The sequence below is a fragment of the Chaetura pelagica genome, unplaced genomic scaffold (assembly GCF_000747805.2).
Source record: "Chaetura pelagica isolate M959 unplaced genomic scaffold, ChaPel_1.0 scaffold118, whole genome shotgun sequence".
NCBI classification, from domain to species: Eukaryota; Metazoa; Chordata; class Aves; order Apodiformes; family Apodidae; genus Chaetura; species Chaetura pelagica.
Window position 1 is genome coordinate 1,080,373 of NW_009954408.1, and position 24,350 is coordinate 1,104,722.

Genomic DNA, 24,350 nt, shown 5'->3' on the forward strand with positions numbered 1-24,350 from the left:
TTTCTCCCTAATATGCTTTTCAAAATTCAATTTATTGTGCACAAAGACATTAGTTTCAATTACAGGAGGAGAAATTTCTCTATGACCTGTATTCATTGCAGGTACTGGTGTCACCACCCATCTTATGTCACCACCCCTGCTCTGTATGACCTGACTGCTTTATTATGCACCTTAAAATGAAAGTGTGAGTTTGTCAGTGAGCAGAAGGTTGCTAGCAGGTCAGAAATGGATTTGCTACATTGACAAATACCTGTCTGGGCTACAGCCCTGGAAAGAGATGTTGAGATCAGATGAATAATGACACAGAGTGATGAATACAAGAACATGAAGACTTGCTTAGCAGTTGAAGTTAAACTCAGTGACCCCAGGAAACCTTTTATATATTATCAAATTGAGCAGAAATATAGAAAGCAATTTACCTTTAAAGTATAGGTCTAAGAGAGAAGAATTGCCTAAGTGGAGTTGGGTTTATTAGGTTCAGACTAAAGAGAAGACCAAGAGAAATCTCCTGCTGTGACTAACCTGAGATCCCAAAGCCCACCTGCTGTCAGTGTTTGGCTCATGCTGCCTGTGAGACACATGGTCTCCTGGAGAAAGAAAAATCATCACTGTTCCCTTTAGGTAGAGGATGAAAACAAGAGCCATCACACTCTCTTTGCCAAAACAGGCCAGGTCCATTTCCATCATGCTGCAGGGGTGGAGCTTGGGGTGTCCCAATTTGAAAGCCTTTTCCCCTACTTTCTTTACAGGAAAGTCTGATAACAATTAATTCAGGCTTCACAGTTTTGACAGGGTATAACTTGCTCTATACATTACGTCACTTTCTCAGGGTGTTATCTCCCTCTGATTTTCTTATTAGCCTCATCTGCATGAAACAAGATCTTTAGGCCCTGAGATTTTATCTGCTCAAGCAGCTAATGCAGCATATTAATCACAATTCCTGCCTGGGTAGTAGGCATAAATTATCTCCTCCAGAGTGGAAATCACTTATTATGTGAAAAACAGCACCTTCATTTAACAGTATCTGTTCACCCACTTCCATACTAAACAGCAAATCCTTTGGAGATGGTTTATCCAGAGGCCAAACGAGTTGGTTTTCGTGGCTTCCTGCAGCACACACAGCGAGGCTGGGACACTGCTCATTCCTCTGCTCATCACTGCTCTGTCCAGACTGACCTTTTCCTTTTAAAGAAAAAGAAAGCCTGGTATCCCTCTTGACAGCAAAGCTGAACTGGGAAAATCTCCCTGATGTGACACAGCAAAACTTCCAAGACTGTTCCTCCTCCACCCGCTGAGCTGTGTGGGAGCTGAGCTGCTGTGGCAACGCACGCGGGGATTAACACAGAGAGCACAGGCTAAATAAACCCTGAGAATTCAGAAAGACACACACTGTACCAACTGAAAGTTACATCTGAATAAACACTGGTAACTCCCAAGCTGGTGTGTATTCTCTGTGGGATGGTATTACTGGGAAGTCAAGCATGAGAACAGCTCTGATCAGCCCACATCGTCTCCAGTAGCTCGTGGTGCTGGGATTCAACCCTCCAGGTCTCTTGGCAGACAGTCTTCAACTTCAAAGAACTAACATGAAGGAACCCAAAATACTCAGGACAGAAAACCTGAAGCTTTAATTTCGGTAAGTGAAGGTTAAGCAGCTGGAAATGGGGCCTTACACCCACACAGCTGAAGCAGGTTGGGGTCTTCCTGTCAGGAATCTTTTCTGTAACCTGAGCTCAAACACATCCTTGGCACATACTGAAACCATTCTCACAGCTAAGGATTTTCTGCCACATTTGGCCAGTCATCCCCACACACACACTTTTTAAAACAACATTCACAATTTACAGTAATCATTGACCACATGTGGCACTTTTCTAGCAGGAAAAAAGCCATTAAATTCTGGCAAGTTTCAAAGCCTCATCAATACAAGCAGTGTGTTGTCAATAGTGTCAATCAAACACAAATGTTAGCTCCAGCTGTGGAAAAATGTGTCAGTAATTCCAAATCTATTCCAAAGAAGAAATACTGCCCCTCAGAAATGGGCATTTGCAGGGACACAGCACCAGTATTTTTCAACCATAGTGTATTATTCATCTAGTGCCCACCTGCCTCTAGCACGAGAGGAACATCTTATAATCCTGTACAACAATGCCATTATAAAGAACATTTATTTAAAAGCAACCACCAAAATTAAGAGGCAAACTATAGCCAGTATCCACTTAAACCACTGAGAACTGGGCCAGGTAGGTCCTATAAGGTTGCACTGGATACAAAATGTGAGGATCCTAATAAACAGCCCACAGTAACACAACCATACCTGTAAGGATGGTTCTGTTTCCTGCACTTGCCTCTACTACCATCAGGTTTCAGGACCCATCTGTGGTAAAAGGTTCTTACTGTCTCCTTGTTGTTGTTGGGTTGGGTTTTTTTAACGTTGCCCTCCAAGACTTCCAGACATTTTCCTCAAGTTTACATTGAGCCTGAATGCAGAGTTTTGCTGCCTGGCTCTGGGAAGAGGGGTGGGAGGGAAGGGCTCTGTAACAAACTCCTTTCCCTAGGCTCCCACCAAACAGCTTGCCCAGGTCCCACCCAAACCCATTCACAAGGGAAACATCCTTCCACTGAAACTACATCTCTCAAGGACTACATAATAATGTTATAAAAGGAAAAAGCAGCCTTTTAAAGATGGTCACTGGTGGCTGACAGACAGACCTTCCATGTACGTGCCTGTGTGTAGAGATTATTTGTAAGGCTGTCCATGGCCCAGTTTTAAAACCTGTGACTCTAATAGCTTTATAGGTCAGCTACTAAAGCTGAGAAAATCCTGTGTGTCCTGCTCCACTTCGGTGCTGTAGCCAAGGAGAAAGTACAAAAGGATGCTGACATAGCTGTTTTAATGATAGGGCTGATTAAGCAGCCAAATGCTCATCTATTCTTTCCTTTCTATGGCACAATAATCTCGTTTCTGTATTTGTTCCAATATTTTGGAAACAGTCTTTAAGAATATTATGACAATTTAATACAATAAGCCTTGCTTCTCAAAATGAAACGTCTTTGCCATGCATATTCACCACAGGGCTCTACTGAAGACAGTTTGGTTTAGCAGCTTTAACCAATCTGCTGGTTTGGTTTGGTTTGAACAAAGAGTCTAGACTCTGGGACACGTCTGGATGCTGGTAAAGGAAGCAGACAGTGGGTGGACAGTGGGTACAGCTTCTCTAGATCCACCACGGGCTAATGCAGCAGCCAGGGCAACCATGGCATGGCCTGAGCCCAAACAAGGCAACCCAGGTCACCTAGGAAGAGCCACAACATTCATATAAGATCCACCACATCTTCCAGATCATACAGTCATCTAGGTTGGAGAAGATCATCACGTGCCACTGTTAACCCAGCCCTGCCAAGGCCACCACTAAAGCATGTCCCTCAGCACCACATCTACACGTTGTCTGAACACCTCTAGGGATGGTGACTCCACCACTGCCCTGGCCAGCCCTTTAGGTGAAGAAATTCTTCCTAATATCCAACCTAAACCTTCCCTGGTGCAAATCAAGGCAAGGACAATGAATACACCAGCATACTTGAAACCCAAAAGGTGGCTGTGCAAGCAAACACATCTAATTTTTAAAAAATAATTCTCAACTGGTCTACTGAGAAGGTATAAGAACATCTTGATAAGAAGAACATCTTGCCTCTCATGCTGAGCACAGCAGCAGGTCCTAAACTCATCTGGAATGTTTACACACAGTTACCCAGACTCAACCAGATACCATAGAAAAAGTGTGCATTAATTTTTACACTGGATTTAAATACCTAGAAATTAGATTTATAATAATCCACTTTTAATGGCAATTTTCTCATTTCTTTGGTGCCAGCACTTGACTAGAACATACCTGTTGCTATCATACACAGACACAAGGGAAAGACCTTCCCTTTTGTACACTAAGATTTCACATTTTAAACACTTTGTTTAAACTTCAGTCAGCAAAGCAGAAGGTGGAGGCACAAATGGTTACCAGCCTTTCAGTTTGACACTTGCTATGAAGAGCTGTCAATGGGGTCAAACATTCACACGTGACAGGCTTTTCTAGGGGAAGCAAAAATATTCCAGCCAGTAAAATAAGGGTCAGAAATTTGCTACCACTCACTGGGAAGCCAAGCAATGTTTACCCATCCTTAACAAAACAGCACCTCAACAGAACCTGACTGAAGAACAGAAGCTTCTATATCCTGCAAAGCCACAAAGATGAACGTCCTGCAGACAGAAAAACACCTCTCAGAAACCTGAGGGGTGCTCACAGCAGCCTGACCCCTATCTAAGGGCAATGCTTTATTTCAAGAGCACCTAGTCTCCTTTGCCATGATGTAGAGCCAAGATAACCCAAACCTTCTGAAGGTAAAACCATATCAATTCAAATCAGTCATGAAATCTATGACCCTCACACTTGTTTTACCTGTACATTTCCATCCGAGCCTTTCAAACTAAGCTGCCCTCTTTTCATGTTTGTGCTAAGAACTTAACTCATTTCAACCACTACACCTTCAACATTTTTAAGCATCTGGACTGAAATTCTGAGTTAACTGAAATCAACTCTGATTTTCTACAGGCCTTTAGTGGGCCAGGATTTGTCCATTCTCTCTCAAGAGAGCTTTTTTAAATTGTCAATCTATTTATTTTCCCACTTATATTTATCTTCCTCAGTTTATCAGCATTACATGAAGATCCCGATCACAAGATGTCACATTTCTGCTGTGCATTAGACACGTTATCTGGCTTGCAACACCACATTTCAATTACTGTGATAAACTCAGCAACACAGGTACAACAGATGCAACAAGGGGAGCAGAAATAGAACCACAGGCTCTAAGTAGTCCTTTCATTGAAGCAAAAATATGATTGCAATCAAAGAAACTTCGTTAAAGAACCTAAGTCTTTAATTTACAGAACTTCACATTTAAAAACTTGGAAATTCTAGGTTTATAGTTCTATATTCAACCTTGTATTTTCCTTGTGCAGCCTGTGTACTGAAGAAGACAGGAATGCTCAAGGCAGGGAAAATGCAATCTTACCAACAATTGTGCTGTAGAGCATGATAATCACATTTCTACCAACATTCATAGCTCAAGAATCGAACATCAACCAACATGATAGCACTTCTGTAAGGACCTGCAGTGCCTGTCTTCCCAAATACCCCACCCCCAATTCTACAGAACATACTTTCATCAGCCATTCTTCACAGAACCACAGAGTGGTGGGGTTGGCAGGGAGCTCTGGAGATCACCCAGTCCAACCCCTGCCAGAGCAGGATCCCCTAGAGCAGATCCCACAGGAACACAGCCAGGTGGGGCTGGAATGTCTGCAGGGATGGAGACTCCACAGCCTCCCTGGGCAGCCTGGCCCAGGGCTCTGGGACCCTCACACTCAAGAAGGGTTTCCTCATCTCCAGCTTCAACCTCCTGGGCTCCAGTTTGTGTCCATTGCCCCTTGTCCTGTCCCTGTCTCTGAGACCACCAGTGCACAACCTGCAGATGAGCCCCAGGAGCTGGCAGCAGGGCAGGCTAAGGTCCTTCAGAGACAGAACAGAGTGATGGTTGCACCCACCAATGCAGCACTGAGTGATGGTTCCACTCCTTTCTCCTCTTCTTTCAGCTCTTCTTTCAGAAACTGGGGTGAGCTCCAGCCTCAGGTGATGTCCCTTGGGGCAGGGAATTAGGTCACTGGCACAAGCTCTGATTCCTGGCAGGGAAAGTGTGTTACAGCCTGGTTTTGTCCCTAATCCTCAGCCCTCACATGTGCCAGGGCCAGCAGAGGGCTGTGAGCACAGCCCCAGCAGCTCCAGGAGGCAGTAAAGCACATCCTGCTGCTTTTGCTCTGGCACCAGCAGTGCTGGTACCTCCCAGGGCCTGGGAGATGCTCTGGGGGCTGCCAAAGCTCTTGACTGAAACAAAAGTAAAAGAAAAATGTTCTTTCCCTGACGACTCATCAAAAACACAGGGAATGCAACAGGGGACACAAAAGGCAGCTTTGTAGCCTCAGGGCTGCCTCCCCCTACCATTAAGCAACTGCAACAAGTAAAGGAGGCATGAAAGCTTCTCCTGGCCAAGGTCACAAGTCTCTTTTATACTGATGATGAGGAAAGTCTAACACAGAAGGTGTTACCATTTCCTCCTGTAATGATGAAAGCACCAAGGACAGGCAAGAACTGCTGCTGTTTGGTAAAACAGTATTTAACTAAGGTCTTCAGGCAACATCCCCAGCTCTGCATTTTCACTTTATCAGATGAAAAAAAAATGACTGCAAGTATCATCTGATCAAAGGGCTGGAAAGCTGGGAACTCCTGGTTACTAGTGATGGCACTTTATGATTTTCCCCCTCCTCCTCCATTTTCCCCCCATCTTATTCCATCACTGCAGGAAAGTGTCCAATATGGTACAATCTATATTGAATAAACAGCACAGAACTTTAGAGAATTGTTGTCACTTTCTGTGCTCTTCTGAACTGTAGCAAATGAGAAGTGAGAGCTGCATATTCTCTGAAAGGGAAATACACTTTTTTTTCCTAATTAAATGCAGAATATTTTAACAAAACAGCTTTTGTGGACAAAATGGAGCTCTTTGGAGGTTAACTCCCTGCTAAATGAAGAGGGACAGCAAGTTTGTGATCTGTAGTTTGCTCTCACTTGGCTCATGTCATTGACTATTACAACTTTTTACCAGGTCCAACATGTCAACATCTTCAGAGCTAAAATCAGGTGAGCAACAGGCTCGGGAAGATTAAGTTATAACAAGGAACATGTGTGAAGAGCACTTTCCCAGCCTGTTCCAATTCCCAAGCCATGACAGTCTTTTCTGGGAGTTACTCAAGCTTTTGATGCCTCCCTTATTTCAGTCAACAGAAAATGCACGTGAAGAAACCCTGCCTCTCAGCACAGAGGGGCTTATTTGTCCTTCTCAACAGTGCTCTGCAGTGCCTCAACACTCCTGGTACTCAGGAGCTCAGCCTTACAGCTATTTCTAATAAGGCACTGAGAGTAACTCCTGCTTCATTCTAAGCAAATCCATCCAATAGGCAACGAAACAAGCTGCTGTGTCATTCTGCTGCCAGTCACAGTCACTGCCAAGAAGTCCACTTGTGAAGCAATCCCACCCATCCTGAGAACAGGCCATTCTGCTGAATCAGTGCTGGGGTGTTGAAAGCTTCAGTTGATACTGCTGAAATCATTGTGCCTGAAGATCAGACTGACGGATTAGCTAAAAAAATTCCTCTGCAGCAGAAGTATGCACCTTGTTATGACAGCAGGTACTTGGTTTTCAACCAAAACCAACTTTTGTGAGTCAAAATTTTAGATACAGTAGTAAATAGAGTACACTAAAAGCCTTCATTACTGCCCTAGTCAGCTGAAGTGTTTATGGAACTAGGTTTTATAACAGATCACCTTTTGGATCTTTACATGGCAACCTCATGTTTTACTTCAGAAAGTAACATCAGCCTTTAGTCCATTACTTTGTAAAGGAAGCCTTGAAAAATAAAACCAAATCCATCAATTCTAAGATGCAAGTGCAGCTCTGCCTCAAACCTGTTCATACATACAAGGAACAAAGTATTTTCAGTATAGGACAAGGAATTGCAATATATCCCAACTGAGACATTGAGAATGGAACTGAGTGTGAGCAGAAAGAGGGCAAAACTGTATCATAGAATCACAGGCTGGTTTGGGTTGGAAGGGACCTTCAAGATCATCCAGTCCCAACCCCTGCATGAGCAGGGACACCTCCCACCAGCCCAGGCTGCTCCAAGCCCATCCAACCTGCCTTTCAACACTGCCAGGGATGGGGCAGCCACAGCTTCCCTGGGCAACCTGGGCCAGGCTCTCACCACCCTCACACTCCACAATTCCCTCCTCATGTCTCACCTCAGTCTCCCCTCCTCCACTTTTCATCCATTCCCCCTTGTCCTCTCCCTCCCTGCCCTTGTCCCAAGCCCCTCCCCAGCTTTCCTGGAGCCCCTTCAGGCACTGGAAGCTGCTCTAAGGTCTCCCTGGAGCCTTCTCTTCTCCAGGCTGAACACCCCAACTCTCCCAGCCTGGCTCCAGAGCAGAGCTGCTCCAGCCCAAGGATCATCTCTGTGGCCTCCTCTGGCCTCTCTCCAACAGTTCCATGTCCTTCCTGTGCTGGGGGCTCCAGAACTGGACACAGTTCTCCAAGTGGGGTCTCAGCAGGGCAGAGCAGAGGGGACAATCCCCTCCCTGGCCCTGCTGCCCACACTGCTGGTCACACAGCCCAGGACAGGGTTGGGTTCTGGGCTCCAGCACACAGTGCCTGCTCAGGTTGAGCTTTAAAATGTTCTATTTAAATGACCTCATAATCCTTTATAATTTACACTTCTTTGGTGATTGCAGAGATAAGATGATGGAGCAAAGCAAACGTTTCTTTTTTTTTTCTTAAGAAAATAATTTTTAAAAGCCTGTGTAGTATTTCAGAGATCCCTGTCAAGCAAGAGAAAAAACCAGCAGTAAATCATGCAGCACCTGCAGTAACTAGATAAGAGAGCAACAATTAATCTTTGGTATTAAAGTATTTTGCCTCTCAGAAAAAAGTATGAGAACAACTGTGATAATCAAAATGAAGAAGGTTTACCACATGCCAAAAGAAGTTTACCACAAAATATTATCTGAATCCAATTACTTCCCCTGTCATGTAACATTGCCCAGGGCACAAACAAGGCTCCCTCCCTGGTGAAGGCCAATTCCTTCTTTCCAGAGTGTATAAATGAATATTTTCCAAACTTCTTTACTTTTCTAGTTTTTCCAAAACTCCTTCACCTCAAAAATCTCTAGCAAACAGGGACGTGGAGCTCGGTGCAGCAAAGAGAAGCTGCCTGACTATAGATTTGCTTTGCTTAACTAGTCTCATGGATATTTAAAATCAGGGCCTGTGCTCCCAGGGCTCCACAGACCACAGGTGGGAAACCCCCCTGTGAATTTTTTCCTAAGGACTTGTCAGTCTTCTGGTTGGCCCCACTTGTAATATCTGGGTTACCAGATTTTTCCAGATGGGTCTTATTTCTCCCTCTTCCCCCCAACACTCCCAGAACAAGGGACCAGAAGACCAGTGGACCAAGACTTCCAGAGGCACCACAAGCTGGCCAGGATGCCAACAACCTGTGGTGCACAGGAAGGACATCTGAGGCACTCAGGATGTGTGGGACAATATGGAACACATACACACATACCTCCATCCTAAATCCTACATAATACACCACAGATACTTCCCTCTCTTTCTTCCCCTGTGTAAACTTAAATGGAGTTGTTGAAACTGACAGATCTCAGCTTCTGGTATAAATTAATTCCCTTTGATATACCTAATATCTTCCTGTAACATTTCCCTTCAAATGCATTTTGACATCTGCTTATCCCTTTCACATGTTTCCAGCTTCTATAACCACCTGTTAGGCTGCAAACAGAAGGAGGTGGCAGGGCACTGCCCAAGCTTTGTCACACTTCCTCTGTGCCTGAATCTTGTTGGAGGAGGTCAATGCAGTTGCCACGTGGCCATTTCTGACATGCTTGATGACTTAAGGTCTAGACAAGTGAGGAAAGCCACAGAGATTTCTCAAGTTCTCAGATTTACTTTTTTTTGTAATAGAAAATCTCACCCTTGTTTTGGTGCAGGACACTGTTTTAGCCTTGGTTATGAAGTGGTTGAAGGATGACTCTGAAGGATTCTTTAGCCAACAAAAACCAAGCCATCTAACACACTATAAGCCATCTGATGCCATTTATCAAACATCCCATTTTCTCCTAAGGCAAGTGGTAAAAAGGCAACATGTTCTTGTTTGATAGCACTGCTGCAGCTTGACAAAAAACAAGTCTTAATTAAGCTATCTCCTTGATATTATGCTACAAGATGCCCCAGAATGAACCCCAGACTGCCACATGCTTCCCTAAAACCTGCAGTGAAAGAGTACTTACTACTTACTTCACTTACTAACACATTCTTTTCTATGTTGATGTTCCCAGAGTGAAAAAGAATCTGACTGATGCCTCCTTTCCAGCTGGAAACCAGCTTAACTCTTCCTTCATTTTGCACAGTCATTTCCTTTACTTTCCTTAAAACTCCAGTAGAGAAGCCTTTGCCCACCATGAAAGGAGCTCTGTACCTTGCCCCTTATTTCTACCTTGTTTCCTCAGTATTTGGAGTATAAAGGCATTTTCTGTTGTACTGCAGACTTCCTAAAACTTCAGTAATTGTATTAATGTTTCCATGATCTGAGCCATTTTACATTTTGGCAGTTATTTGGTTTCACCTGAAGCTCGTTCAAGTTACTTTTATGGGAGTATTTCCCTTGCAAGAATACTGAGATCTGATGAACAGGTGGGAAGAGACTCTGCTTTTTAATTACCTTGCTGGAAATGCAGCCCAACCTCCACAGGCTACAATAAATTTAGTACAGATTTATATTGTGGTAACAGACCAGAAAGTGACCTTTGGTTTCTGCATTTTCCCAATTTACATTAACCTGCTAAACTAGTTGCTTGTAACTATGGTAGCAGATTATATAGGAAACTCTATGAAAAAGTAAGGCTTAGAAAATAAACCCTCACAGTTGAGGAAAGCAACTATTATTCCCCATGAAACCCTAATATGGGCTTTTACTATCCTTTTAACATGCAGAAAGCAAAAGCCAGTTCTCTTTTTCAGCAACAGTGTTTTCCTGACTCCTGAATCTCCTTAAGATGTCACATAGGTGATGAGTAACTGCTTGTTCTTGCAAGCAAATAAACCACAAGCAGAATATTTCACTACTATGAAGCAACATGGCCAATAAAAGGGAAAAAATAAATTTAAAAATACCTCTTAAATAATGAAATATGCTTATATAGTTTATTTTAACACGTTGCTCTTCCTGAGCAGAAGCTCATTTTTTCTCCAAGGTTAAATCCACAAACTGTAACTAAGAACAGGTCCCAGAAAAAAGACAGAGTGAGGCAAAAGTCAAATTCTAATTTCATTCTTGGATCGTGCATGAGAATTATTTCCATGCAAGCAAGCACACCTAGAGGCTTTATTAGAATAACAAAACCAACTTGGTCACTACAGTAGACATTGTCCAGGATATTATCAGTACACTACTAATAATTAACACTGCATGTGAAGCTAAGATAAGGAAGGGAGCATGACATACAGAATACAGGAAATATAGTCACAATAAAATCAAGCCAGTAACAACCTAAGCAAACATCTGAATTACACAGCAGCTGTTGGACACTGTTCAGTGTGTTGCAGCAGGGAACTGATGACAATGCATTCCTAGTAAATTCCAACAAAAATACTTCTCACAATAAAAAAAATTGGAAAAGACCAAGCCTGTCATGACATCACTTTGAGCCTGGTTTTATTGATATTTACTAATGATACAAAACCACGTTATATAAAAAAGGACTGGAAAACAGGGACAGAAAAGCAGCAGCTGCTCCAGAAGAGCCTGTCACTTCCTGTGTCATAAACTGCTGTATCTAATCACCTTCCTTCTAAATTATTCTTTCCAACTGAAAAGAATCTTACGTAATTTATAAGCTCTGATGAAAAGCAATACATTCAGTTTTCTGAGCATTATGTAATATTAAGAGATGTTAAAATTCTATTTCTTGTAGTGACTTAAGGGAAAGCTTTAGGAGCTTTTCAGGAGCTTTTTGCCAACAACAGGAGGACTCAAGCTGAGCTCTCTAGGGTGCTTAGCTCATGAAGATTGTCTTTTTTGAAATGCACACGAGGCTAGAAGCCAAACACAAGTCTGGACTCAGGAACTGCATGACCATCCCCACTGCCACTGTCACCCACTGCTTCCCTTTGCTGTAAAGCTGCTCTTGGGTCACCTCTGGGTACTTTTAACTCTTCTCCTCAGCCACATGCTCCTCTAGTCCTTCAGCCAGGCTCCAAACCTCACCTTGCCAACTTGCCTTCTTCTCATTGCTGCCTTTTTCACCCCGCTGCCCAAACAGTTTGGGTGCCCTCAGCACCCACAACCCATTCACACCCCCTTGGGGACTCCCTGGTGTGGGTCTGATATGAGAAATACAAGCCTAAGAAATAATAACTACTGGCAAAGCCTGAGCTCTCTGAAGCAGCAGCATCCTCTGGAGCTTCACAGGGACTCCTTGTCTCTGTTTCAGCACAGACTACACATCCCTCTGGGCAAGAACCTAGTTATTTATGACATAATTAAAACAAAAAACCCCAAAAGCAATGGCATTATACTAATTCATTCTTCAAAGAGATGTCCTCAGATAAGGGGACGTATCACTCACCTAGATCTGCAAACAATGTGCTGCCTGTCAAGAACAGGTCCCTGCCAGCTGAGGTAACTTCCCAGTGCCTGCAGGCAGGTCACTCAGTGGGCTGGTCCCCTCACAGAATCAACGTCCTCAGGGCAGCTGAAGCCTCTAAGTTACAAGCATTCCAGGTATTCCTGTTGGCATGTTCTTTCAATCCTGCCAGTAACTGCTCTGAGCCACAGGCTCCATCCCAGCACCCAGGGGAGAAGACACAAAGGGTGGGTGACATAATAATGGCAGATGTCATAATGGGTGATGTCATAATGGAATATTTCTTAATGGGTGACATCATAAATGGAGATGTCATACTGGATGACTTCATAATGGGTGACATCACAATGGAAGATGTCATAATGGGTGACATCATGAAGGGAGACATCATAATCTGAGGTGTCATCATGGGTGATGTCATAATCAGCAACATCATAAAGGGAGATGTCTCAATGGGTGATGTCATAATGGGTGGTGTCATAATAGATGTCATAATGGGTGACATCATAATGGGTGACGTCATAATGGGGGACGTCATGATCAGTGATGCCATGATGGGATACATTATAATGGGTGACACCAGAATGGGAGATGTCATAATGGGTGATGTCATAAAGGGAGACTTCCTAATGGGCAACATCACGAAGGGAGACATCATAGCAGATGATGTCATAATGGGTGACACCATCATGGAAGACATCATGGGTGACAGGATAAAGGGAGATGACATAATGGGTGATGTCATAAGGGAAGACTTTATAATGGGAGACATGGTTTAGCAGTGGACTTGGTAGAGTTAGGTTAATAGTTGGAATTTATGATCTTCAAGGGTGTTTCCAACCTAAATGATTCCATGAAAAACTCCTTTGGGATGAAATGAAACCAAAAGCCACTAATGAGCAGTATCCCATTGAACAAGGCCAGAGAAAGCCCAAACTTAATTCCCTTTTTCAAAGTCACAGATAATGTGGATGCCAGGCACCCAGCACCATTTTGCTTTATGGATCATAGAATCATGCAATGGTTTGGGTTGGAAGGGACCTTCAAGATCATCCAGTTCCAGCCCCCTGCATGGGCAGGGACACCTCCCACCAGCCCAGGCTGCTCCAAGCCCCATCCAACCTGCCCTTCAACACTGCCAGGGATGGGGCAGCCATCTTCCCTGGTCAACCTGGGCCAGGCTCTCACCACCCTCACACTCCACAATTCCCTCCTCATGTCTCACCTCAATCTCCCCTCCTCCAGTTTTCATCCATTCCCCCCTGTCCTCCCTGAAAGCCACTCGGACACACTTCAGCTGTGTCACTCTACTTGCTAATGCAGAGATTGGTCTCTGTGCCCTTCTTAGTTCCTGCACGTTCGAGGCAAGATCAACAAATGAAGCAGCATTTTGCTCAACTCTGGAGAATTTCAAATGGGAAAGAAGATCCTGTGCAGACAGGAAGGATTGAACCCCCTGAACAGAGGAGCACCCCTTCCTAACCATGCAGACAGCACCTCTGGTACATCCCAGAGGGTTTATGCTCTGAACAGCCAAGCACCAAGGTGACTGTTCTTATGGGACTTCCTAAGGGGGGAGACAAGAGCCTGGCCACCAGCATTCCCTGGACATGAAGCCTCAGGAATCACCAGGAGTGAATGGGAGCACCTGGAGATGCAGCACCCAGCAGAACAGCACCTTGACAGCACATTAGAAGATTTCTGAGCCCACATCAGGAACCCGGGTTACCAACGCAAACATCATCTCCAGTTTTCAACTAAACAGTACATTTCAAATGTCTAACATTAACTTTGACTCCTCCTGAGAAACAAAAGCAGAGTTCTCAGAACGTTTCAATCCAGATTATCCTTAGGGATTGGATCACACTCCATCTGCTGCTACTCCAGGAAAAGAAATGAGCAGGTTGGCTGATGCTCATCCCCACCACAGGGCTGCCCTCCTTTTTACAACTTGAAGACAAAGCTCTTTCTTATACAGAACTTACCAATGGCCTTGGTGTAATGTCTGGCTCCAAGTAACAGCTCTGGGGCTCTGTACCAGAACGTCACCACAACTGGATCCAAGTCTGCCAGTGGCTTCAAAGGGGAGGTCAACAATCTTGCAAAAACCATAATCAGCTGGGGGGGAAGACAGGGAAAAGAAAAGAGTGTTTAAATTTTTAATATGAATAGATCAGAATTTAACAGCCTTGCCAGAAAGCAATTAAAACAAAAGCTCAAAAACATTAAAACTTACAAATCAAATTTTCTAAGAAAGCAACAATTTACCCATAACAACAGTGGCCCAAATGTATCTAAGGCTAAATTCCATTTACTTCATTTATAAGACTATGAAGGATGATTTTAAGACTTCTAATTGTTTTCATCAGGGTATTGTGAAACTACGTAACACAGAGGCCTGATGATTTACACAGAACTCTCAGCAGAAACCTGGTTAACTAAAGTCAATAGTAGCAGGACTCTAAGATATATTTTACCTTATATTTTTATATATGTCCACAAAGACCTGAGCCCTTGTGACTGCTACACGTGTACCCCAAAGGAACAAAATGTTTGTTTTGCAAAACAAAAATGACTACATTGTAGGCTCCTTTGCAGTATTTTTCAAAATATGCCTCCTACTTGATTTGGAGGAAAGAATTCCAGAATCAGGAAAAAGTTTTTAACTGGGAATCAATGAAACCCATGAGCATACACTGTCAGAAAGCTGTGATTTAAATGTAAGCATTCATTTCATGTATCTCAAAAAATCTCTCTAGAAAAAACCTTGTCAGTAACATTAAGGAACACTGGGTGGGGAAGTTCAACAGTTGGGTGTCTATTCAAACCCACCCATTTTAATCCAATCTGAAACATCTTTCACACAATTCGACCTACATCCCTCTGCTTCCAAAGAAATGCCAAGTGTAGATTTCTTGCAGTTACCTGGGCTACTGCAAGCATATAAATAAAAAATGCTGAGCTAAACATTTTCAAACACAACAGAAGTTGAGGAACAGAAAAGAGGTGCCAGTTCATTACTTCTTTCTTGATGACTCTCACATGCTTCGTTAAAAAAGGGTTCTGTCCACGTGGCAAAGGTTTATGATCTGCACAGGTAATGAGATTCTGGATAAAGACCATCACAGTTCCATGTGCTTCCCTTTGTGACACTGAACAGTCCTTTGGAGAGGAAACCTTTGGATCTCTACAGACACGTGCAGTGATGTTATTTATATAAAAATAATTAAGAACAAATACAATTTAGAAGTAACAATGCTATGCTAACTGATCGTAATCGACATCAAAAGAACCCTGGCCACAGCCATTATTTTATGTGCTTATTACTTTCCTGTTTCTTACAGATGCCTTTATCTCTCCAGATATCCTTGGCAAGCTTCAGAAATGTCTGCTGCTGTGTTTGGAATCTCTGCAGCTCGTAAACTCCAGCAAATGAGATTTACAATTGAACCAGACGTTGTGCATTCACACACTCAGACAATGAAGATCTGTCTCTACCTGACACTGAAGATGCAATCTTTTAATCATTACTTAGCTGTGCAATGAAACTTTCTCAAAACATTTACCTATTTTGACTCTTCCTCTTTCAGGACCTTCACCCATTACCAAAATGTTTGCTGGTTTCTGGAAAACAAAAAGTAGAATATTTAGTTGGCAGCCACTGATGATTATCTTCAAGAAGAGTAAATACATCTGCGTGTACTTTTAAGTGAAAACATTTTATAAATACCCTTAAAAGTCTAAAATTACCATGCCTTTATGCTTTACTAACATTTAATTTTTCTCCCTAGTTATCAATTTCACAACTGGAAAAACAATAAATGGCTTTCACATTTCACAGTCAGCAATGCAATCTTTAATGAAATTTGCATTTCCATTTTTTACCAGAATCATCAACTTCACTGGTGAGATTTTCACTTACAGGACAATTCTGCATGGGGCCAACATTTATGTTACACATCACTCATCTGGCAAGAGCTGCTTCTGCTGGTGGAACTTGTTGAAAAGTTAAGCCAAATCCTGGCATGCAGAGGCACAGAGGGGAGTTGCTTTTGCTACCACCATGTGTAACTAGAATTCTGCTTGTTTCAGTGTATAAATGACAAAAATCACATTGGCAAAAGCATTTCTTCCCCACAAGTGAGTTGATTTCATGCAATGAGAATTCACTTCAAACAGGAGGGTGCACAGAAGCTTTGAGCAGTGCAGACAGCAGCTTTACAAGTAGAACAAAACCTTTACAGGCATTTTCTGCAATCTGCAGCTGTTGTGAACCCTATAAAATCTGGACATGACATCCCAGCAATTGTTCTGCAATCAGGATCTAGGTTCCCTCAGCCATCAATAGTCATTCCTTGGAAGCTGCTCCCCTATTGTGTTAACAGCTGTAAAGAAGTAAACGAGATTGAAAACATGAAGTGTTTTGAATTAAGAGATGCAAAACAAAGTTTCAAAGCAGGATTTTTGGATGGTTGACCCAAACATTAATTATATTTCAAATCCCTGGTGCCTGGTCAAGCAGGACGTGTGCAAGAACCAGGGAGAAATGGCCAGAGAGCCAACACCAGAATCTCACCTCACTTCTCAGTTCCTAAGACTTGCCATTATTGACTTGAAACTAGACTCTCAAACTAGGGTTACTAATTAGGCTTCAATATGCAAATCCTTTTTTGAGAGAACAAATCAAACACACACATTCTCCTTCACCTATTCTGCTCTCCCTTCCTACCTCACCCCCAGTACCAGACATTGCTTCTTCCCTGGCTCCAGCCACAGCCTCCCTTTCCAACCCTGCTCCAGATGCCATTGCCTCTTTTATTCCTCCCTTTTTTTAACTTCAGGGTAATTCTCAAGACCATCCCAGACTTTTCATTCCCCAACATGTTTTGGAACCCTTCAAGAAGAAATATGCACTCCCTCCTTGGAGAATGCAATTGCTGTTTTATTGATCTTGAGTAAACACTTGCCAGTGAATCTAGGAAAGATAAAGATGATGCTTGTTCTTAGCTGGTATTTAATGATACTGACATCAACACTTGAAAGCAACTGCTCAGTTCAGGTTTTACATGTATGTTTTACCCTGAATTGAATATTCTGGAGAGCAGAACACTCTCCTTCTGCATATTCAGGAACCAGGCAGCAAAGGAAGCATGCAAGTTCACATCAAACTTGATGTCTGTTAGAAATTGCATGGCTAAAATTGTCCCAACCAAGACGGCAAAATTCATGGAACCATAAAATGGTAGAGGTTGGAAAGGATCTTCAAGATCATCCAATTCCACCCCCTGCATGGACAGGGACACCTCCCACCAGCCCAGGCTGCTCCAAGCCCCATCCAACCTGCCCTTCAACACTGCCAGGGATGGGGCAGCCACAGCTTCCCTGGGAAACCTGGGCCAGGCTCTCACCACCCTCACACTCCACAATTCCCTCCTCATGTCTCACCTCAATCTCCCCTCCTCCAGTTTTCATCCATTCCCCCTTGTCCTCTCCCTCCCTGCCCTTGTCCCAAGCCCCTCCCCAGCTTTCCTGGAGCCCCTTCAGGCACTGGAAGGTCTAAGGTCTCCCTGGAGCCTTCTCTTCTCCAGGTTGAACACCCTAACTCTCCCAGCCTGGCTCCAGAGCAGAGGTGCTCCAGCCCAAGGATCATCTTCATGGCCTCCTCTGGATTCACTCCAGCAGGTACATGTTCAGTTTTGTTATCAAAACTCAGGTCTGAGTCCAGTTGGGTTTTAAACACTTCCAGGGATGGAGACTCCACAGCCTCTCTATGAAATCTCTTTCAGTGTTTGACCACCATCCCAGTCAAAAAAGGTTTCTTTGTCCATTTAATTTATGCCCACTGCCTCTGCTCCTGTCACTGGACAGCACTGAAGAGTCTGGCTCAGTTTTTTTGATGCCTACTAACCAGGTATGTCTACATGTGGGTGAGATACCACCCCAGGCCTCCTCCTCTCCAGGCTGAGCAGGCTCAGCTCCCTCAGCCTCCGAAAGACACCCCAAATCCCTAAGGAACCTAGTGGCCCTGCTCATACAGAGCATTGATTAGTTTAGAAACTCTGCAAGCAAGGAACTGGCCCAGCTGTGTATTTATAAGGCAGAATGTTTTGAAGAGGTGTTGTCCCATTGAGAAGTTCCATCTGTACCAAAAGCTTGGATCAGAGGATCATCATGGATCATGCATCATGGATCAGAGCCCTGCTCTGACCAGGCTCACCAGGTTCCATATCAATTAGCTCCTGTGAATCTCTCCAAGGCAGGGAGACAGAGGGAAAACAGAGAAGGAACGAAGCATGAAACAATCAAAACTTTAGCCTTATTTCCAAAAGAGAAAGTGCTTCTCCTGAGGCACCAGAAGCCATGTGGAGATGACAGGCAGGACCCTCACTCAGCCCAGTGTCTCAGGAACAGATTGAACTGCAGCAGCTCCCTGCAAGGTACAAAGTCTTCATTTAAACCTGTTCCTTAAGTCAGAAGGAAAACACACCTCAACTTGCTTATTTCCTACCCAAGCCAATTACTGCTTGGTTATCAGCTGCTAAAATGATAAGGGCTTTCCACATTCCTCTTGCTAATCAGAGCTGTTCTGGTTAGGAAAGCATTTTCAACTGTCTCTAACACTGAAGCAGTGAAGGAACAACACTAACCTGGTAGGACCCAGCTTTCTGAGATGGTATCCAGCTCCTGTGCCCAGGATTTTTTATTTAATAAAGAGTTTCAGAGGAGCTTAAAACACAGGTCATGTTTTGTGGTTGTTTTATATAATAATGGCTGAAACACTGTAAAGCAAAACTCTTTGTGTCCCCAGAGTCTTCATGATACACAAGCCATGGTGATAGCAACCCAACCCTCCTGGAGCACCTCCTGGTGCTTCCCTGGGACCTTGGCTAAAGCAGAGGCACCAAGGCAGAACCTCAGGTGCTCAGGTATGGAGGAAAGACTTTGGGTTATTTCAGAGGGATTCATTTGGCATCAGAGGTCCTCAGAAAAGCAGGTAATGGGAGAGCATGTTGCTTAAAGTCCTACATATCCAGAGATTAGACTATCAAAATACCGTGCTCTGAGACAGTCACTTAATAGTACAGTCTAGAATTAATCTAGCATAAGATAATTACTGGAGAGCTGCAAAATCAGATGAAAAAGAGGGAATCAGGGAAATTAAAAAAGGTCCAAACCTCGTGTATATTCAGGCTACACATGCACCAGTCCAGGTCCTGAAACAAACCTCCCTGCTCTCCACGGGGTGAAGAGAACAGGCTGTTAGGTGGGAGAAAACACGAAGGCCCAAGCAGCTAAGAGACCAAAACCTGCCCCATACTTAGCATGACACACAACCACATCTCTTCCCAAGAGGATAGAATTTTATTCCAGAAAGTTTGATATGCCCTGCTTAAATTAACTCACTCCTTAGAAATGGCTGAGGTAACTCAACAAGGACTACACTCCTGAGCCAGTTACAGACTAATTAATTCCCTCTCTGTTTTCCTCAAACTCTCCCCTTGCTGAGAACACAAAAAACCAGCTGGGAAGCAAAGTGATGCTGCAGCTTCTCCACCTATCTAGTTGCTATGGAAACAACAGAAACAGTGTGAGTTGGAGTCTTAGAGTTAAGATCAGCTATAAAAGTGAGCAGAGAAATCTCTGCTGAGATTTCAGTTGAGGCTTGACTGTCTGCAGAATATTTGCAAAAAGAGCAAGTTCAACAGCAACAAACAACTGGAGCAAACACCTGAAATATTCTGCCAAGAGGGATGTAGATGGCAACAATGGAATGGCTTCTTCACAAGGAATAACCAGAGATTTACTTTTCTCCTTCAGAGAGTGGGAATAAAGCAATTAACAGATCTTGGTGGGAGACTAATGAAAACATTGGGCTAACAAGGATGTTTTCATCAATAATAGAAGTATCATGAATGGGACTCATATGAGCATCCATGTTATCTTAATCAATATACTTCCTATTTAAATATTTAGACAGTAGATCAGAATAAAGGTTGAAGGAAAATAAACCATCTATGGTTTTGAAAGAACAGAATGGGTCAAAACAGGAAAAACAGCCTAACAATAGATGGCAATACTTCAGTTTTAGTGGTTATTGTTGTTATCTCCTCCAGCCCAGTGGTGACACAATTCTTAAGAGATTTGGTGCAGAATTATGTTCCTGTGAGAAAATGTCCCCAGGGACATACCACTTTCCATACACCATTCTTTATTGTTTATATCCAAACAAACGTGTTTCCCTTTTGGAATGCATCACTGAAGAAAGAATTATCTGAAATTAAGAGGCTTCTGTTGTAAAAAAAATACAGTAAGTCTTTTAGATAATAAAAGCTCTCCCCACAATTAAAGAAACTGGCTTGTGAGGAGGTCTTTTCAAGTCTCCATTATTTAAAAAAGCAAGTGTAAACAGCCAAGTGTTGATCCATAAATGTGCTTTGAATTGAAAAGCCACAACCAAGAGCAGTGGTGATTTTGCCTCAGCTTTTAGCACACTGCTCTCCACATGACAAAGCTCCTAAACGAGATGACAGTGCTGCACTCCAAGGGCACTGCTCAAAAGCCCACTGAGCTTTCAGAAGTTCAGGATGAAGAGGGAGCTGCAGATTGTTCACAGGAATTTGCCAACACAGCTTCTGCTCTTGTGCTCCACGAGGAAATGCTCTTTCCTGCCTCCAGTCCCTGCTGTTCAAACCCAGGCACTGGTTCTGATCAACATCCCAGCACGTTGGTCATGACACTTCTGGTAACAATGGATCCAGTTATTGAAGGGTTTGAAAAATAAATCTAAGCAGATGTTATTATGCACTGCAAACTTCCAAATCATTATCCCTCCCATTTGCACTCCTTCTATATATTGAAAACCATATAGAAAAGTTGTTATCATCACTCTCCTCTTTTAGGAGACTGTTTGGTCACCATTTTTCTGATCCTGAAGCACCAGACAAAAGTCTAGACAGGAGTAAAAGATCCTCACATCTGCTTCTTTCCACCAGCCACACATGCTGTGAACTGGTGGTTGAGCCACTGCTCTCATTACACAGCATCACTTGCAATTTGGTTTCTTTCAGCTGTCACCCTTATCTTAACCAAAAAACCCCATTTCATTATATCATCTGCCTAGGTGTGTAATTCCATGCTATTTTCTTCTACCACTTTGTGAAAATGATTGACTGTGCAAAGCAGCATCAACAAATCTCACCAATGCATTTAGCATTTAATTCAAATCAATAATGTTTCCACAGATGTCATCAAACTGAGCAAGGCCAAAAATAAAGCTGGTTACTACAGCACGTGATCTAAAAAGGCAGTAAAATCACACAGAATGCAAAATTTGAAACAGTACAGCCTCAAACTGAAATAAAAACTCATTTAAATCTAGAAAGGAGGAAAAAAACCAGAGGCAGACACGTTCAGGATGTAACGAGCAACACAAGAAGCAAAGCACCCAGCACAGAAGGCTTTTCTAGCTAACTTACAGAAAGAGAATCAGCTCAAAAGCTTTTGCAATGAAAAATGAAAATACAAACAAAAGCAAACATGTAAAATTTTACAGCTGTCACCAGATTGTTCTCTTTACATTTTAAGATGTACTTGATTATCACCAGAGGGACCTCAGTGACAAGAAGAACATTTTCAAATGTATCCGTAGCAAGTAGGAAATTAAATTTAATGCACATCAACATATTTGCTAATATTATAATAACCCACACATGGTAACATTTATTTTTCACTCCTCTCTTGCTCCTCACCAAAAACATATGTTAAAAACAAAACATACACAGAACTGAAAAGGACATGGAAGTGTGTGCCTCTGCTTGAGGGGGAAAAGTCTCTTGCTTAATTCTGAGACTCTCCATCATATTATGTGTCAAATTATGTGAGGGACTTGGGCTTTTCATTGCTGAACTGACAGGGTCAAAATAATAATTAATTCTAGATGCCAGAAATTCTAATAGCAACCAGAAGTGCAGAATTTACCTCAAGCTCTGGAACTGATGGTAAGTAGCTAAAGCAGGAACAAACTGTCCAGAAGATATCCAAGATATTTCTCTGGAATGCCTTAGATAAGGGTTTTGGTTAAACACATTCCTTGCCTGTGCCTGTTACAGTGTTGAGGGGGAAATCTCCTGTTTCCACCCTGAAGCAAGCTAGCAAGGAAATCTTTGCCTTGGTTATACATCCTTATAGAACTCCTCTGTGCACTGGAGGCAAAAGCAGAAGAAAGCAGAAATACTAAACCCATGCCCTCAGTGCAGCCACAAAGCTGCACATATTAAAAAAACCCCAAACAACTAAGGGTCCCTGAGAGGAACTTTAGATCATCCAGCCTACAATGACAGCAAAGGAGTGACTACACAGGCCTGTGACTGAAACCAGCCCACAGCTCTGGAGAGTCAGCTGAGATCACACAAGGCTTTGGGCTGGACAGGACAGAACCTCTGAGGGTCAATCTGGTGGTCCAAAGAGGGAAGCACTGCCAGCTTCAAAGACTGAACCAGCCCTGAAAAGCTGCAGCAGGTTGCTGAGTGCCATGACCAAGGCAGCTGCAGTTCCCCCAGAATGGAGGTTCCTCTGCTTTTCTGGTGGGCAGCCAGAAACTCTCATGATGAAAACTCTGTTCCCATCACCTGATCAGAATGTCTCTTGGGGGAATGTGTGCCTGGGTGCCTCCCTCTGCACACCTCTTCAAGTGACTCCACCTCCTCTACAACCCCTGCCAGGCAGCTGAAGCCCACCCTGAAAGCCACTGTGTGCAGCTGGGAGCAGGGGCAGCACAGCTGGCAGGGCAGAGCCATCTCCACCACCCTGTTACACACCTTTGGCTGAACACAGCTACACCTTGAACACTGGAAACACAGATTTGAGATGACATCATCAGCCTAGAAGTCCAGACTCTGGAACACACTCACTACAAACGTATTTTACCATGGGAAAAAAGACCTTTTTCCCCCTCCCATCATTTTAACCAAACCACATACAAAGTACCCAGCACATTCTATCCAGCTGCCAGGCCCTCAGTTACTCTTATATTTAATCATCCTTACAATAATGAAATCAGTGGGCAGGTAAAGTTTAAAATTCTCTGGTTTCTTTCATTTTTCACAGGTTGGATGTTCTCTTGAGAGGTAATCAAGCTTATACCTCAACTGACACTGACTCAGACTCTGCTCAGGGGTGTCCAGGGACAGGACAAGGGGCAATGGGCACAAACTGGAGCCCAGGAGGTTGAAGCTGGAGATGAGGAAACCCTTCTTGAGTGTGAGGGTCCCAGAGCCCTGGGCCAGGCTGCCCAGGGAGGCTGTGGAGTCTCCATCCCTGCAGACATTCCAGCCCCACCTGGCTGTGTTCCTGTGGGATCTGCTCTAGGGGATCCTGCTCTGGCAGGGGCTGGACTGGGTGATCTCCAGAGCTCCCTGCCAACCCCACCACTCTGTTGAGTCTGTGGTTCTTTAAATTCATTTGCTTCAGCCCTACTTTGGCAATCCCTCAAATTGTTCCACCCATCCATGTTCCTCCTAAGAGTGCTCTGCTTCAAAATCAATTTGCAACAATATTTTCTTAGGCAATTGCTAGAATAGATAATTAATTTATAAACCCAAGGTGTTGAAACAGAAAGAGACTATTCACCAAACTGTTCCTGGTTAACCAAGGAAGAACCCAGTTGCAGTTATGCCACTGGAAAATGGACTCTAAACACAAGGGGAATATGAAATAAGAGTAAATGACAAGAGGAAAATATCATTCTGGGTTGCATTAAAGTTCAGAAATGAGCATTTCTTCCAGGTTTCTTACAGCTGTCAGAGCATTAAATTACTGCAAGACCAAAATGAAAGCTCCAGACAACTTCTGGATCTCAGGCATTGCTTCTCTTAGAACCATCTCCCCACTGCAGGAGTGTGCCAGTGGTTTCACCCCCACCCATGACAATGCAGTTCAAGGGAAAAAGAAAAGAATGAAAAAACCCCACATTAGGAGAAAGCCAGAACATTTGACACAAATTAAATTGTATGTTGCTATGCAACA

General features: G+C 43.3%; 1 protein-coding gene across 1 annotated transcript in view; it reads right to left on the reverse strand.

Annotated features, from left to right (window-relative positions):
• Positions 1–24,350, reverse strand: part of CDK19 (cyclin-dependent kinase 19) — a gene marked incomplete at its 5' end in the record, with an annotated part of 106,111 nt that overhangs the window by 15,187 nt on the left and 66,574 nt on the right. Inside the window, 2 exons of the mRNA XM_010004359.1 lie at positions 14,312–14,444; positions 15,876–15,950. Of these exons, the coding sequence (XP_010002661.1) occupies positions 14,312–14,444; positions 15,876–15,950 (208 nt within the window). The remainder of the gene's footprint in view (positions 1–14,311; positions 14,445–15,875; positions 15,951–24,350) is intronic.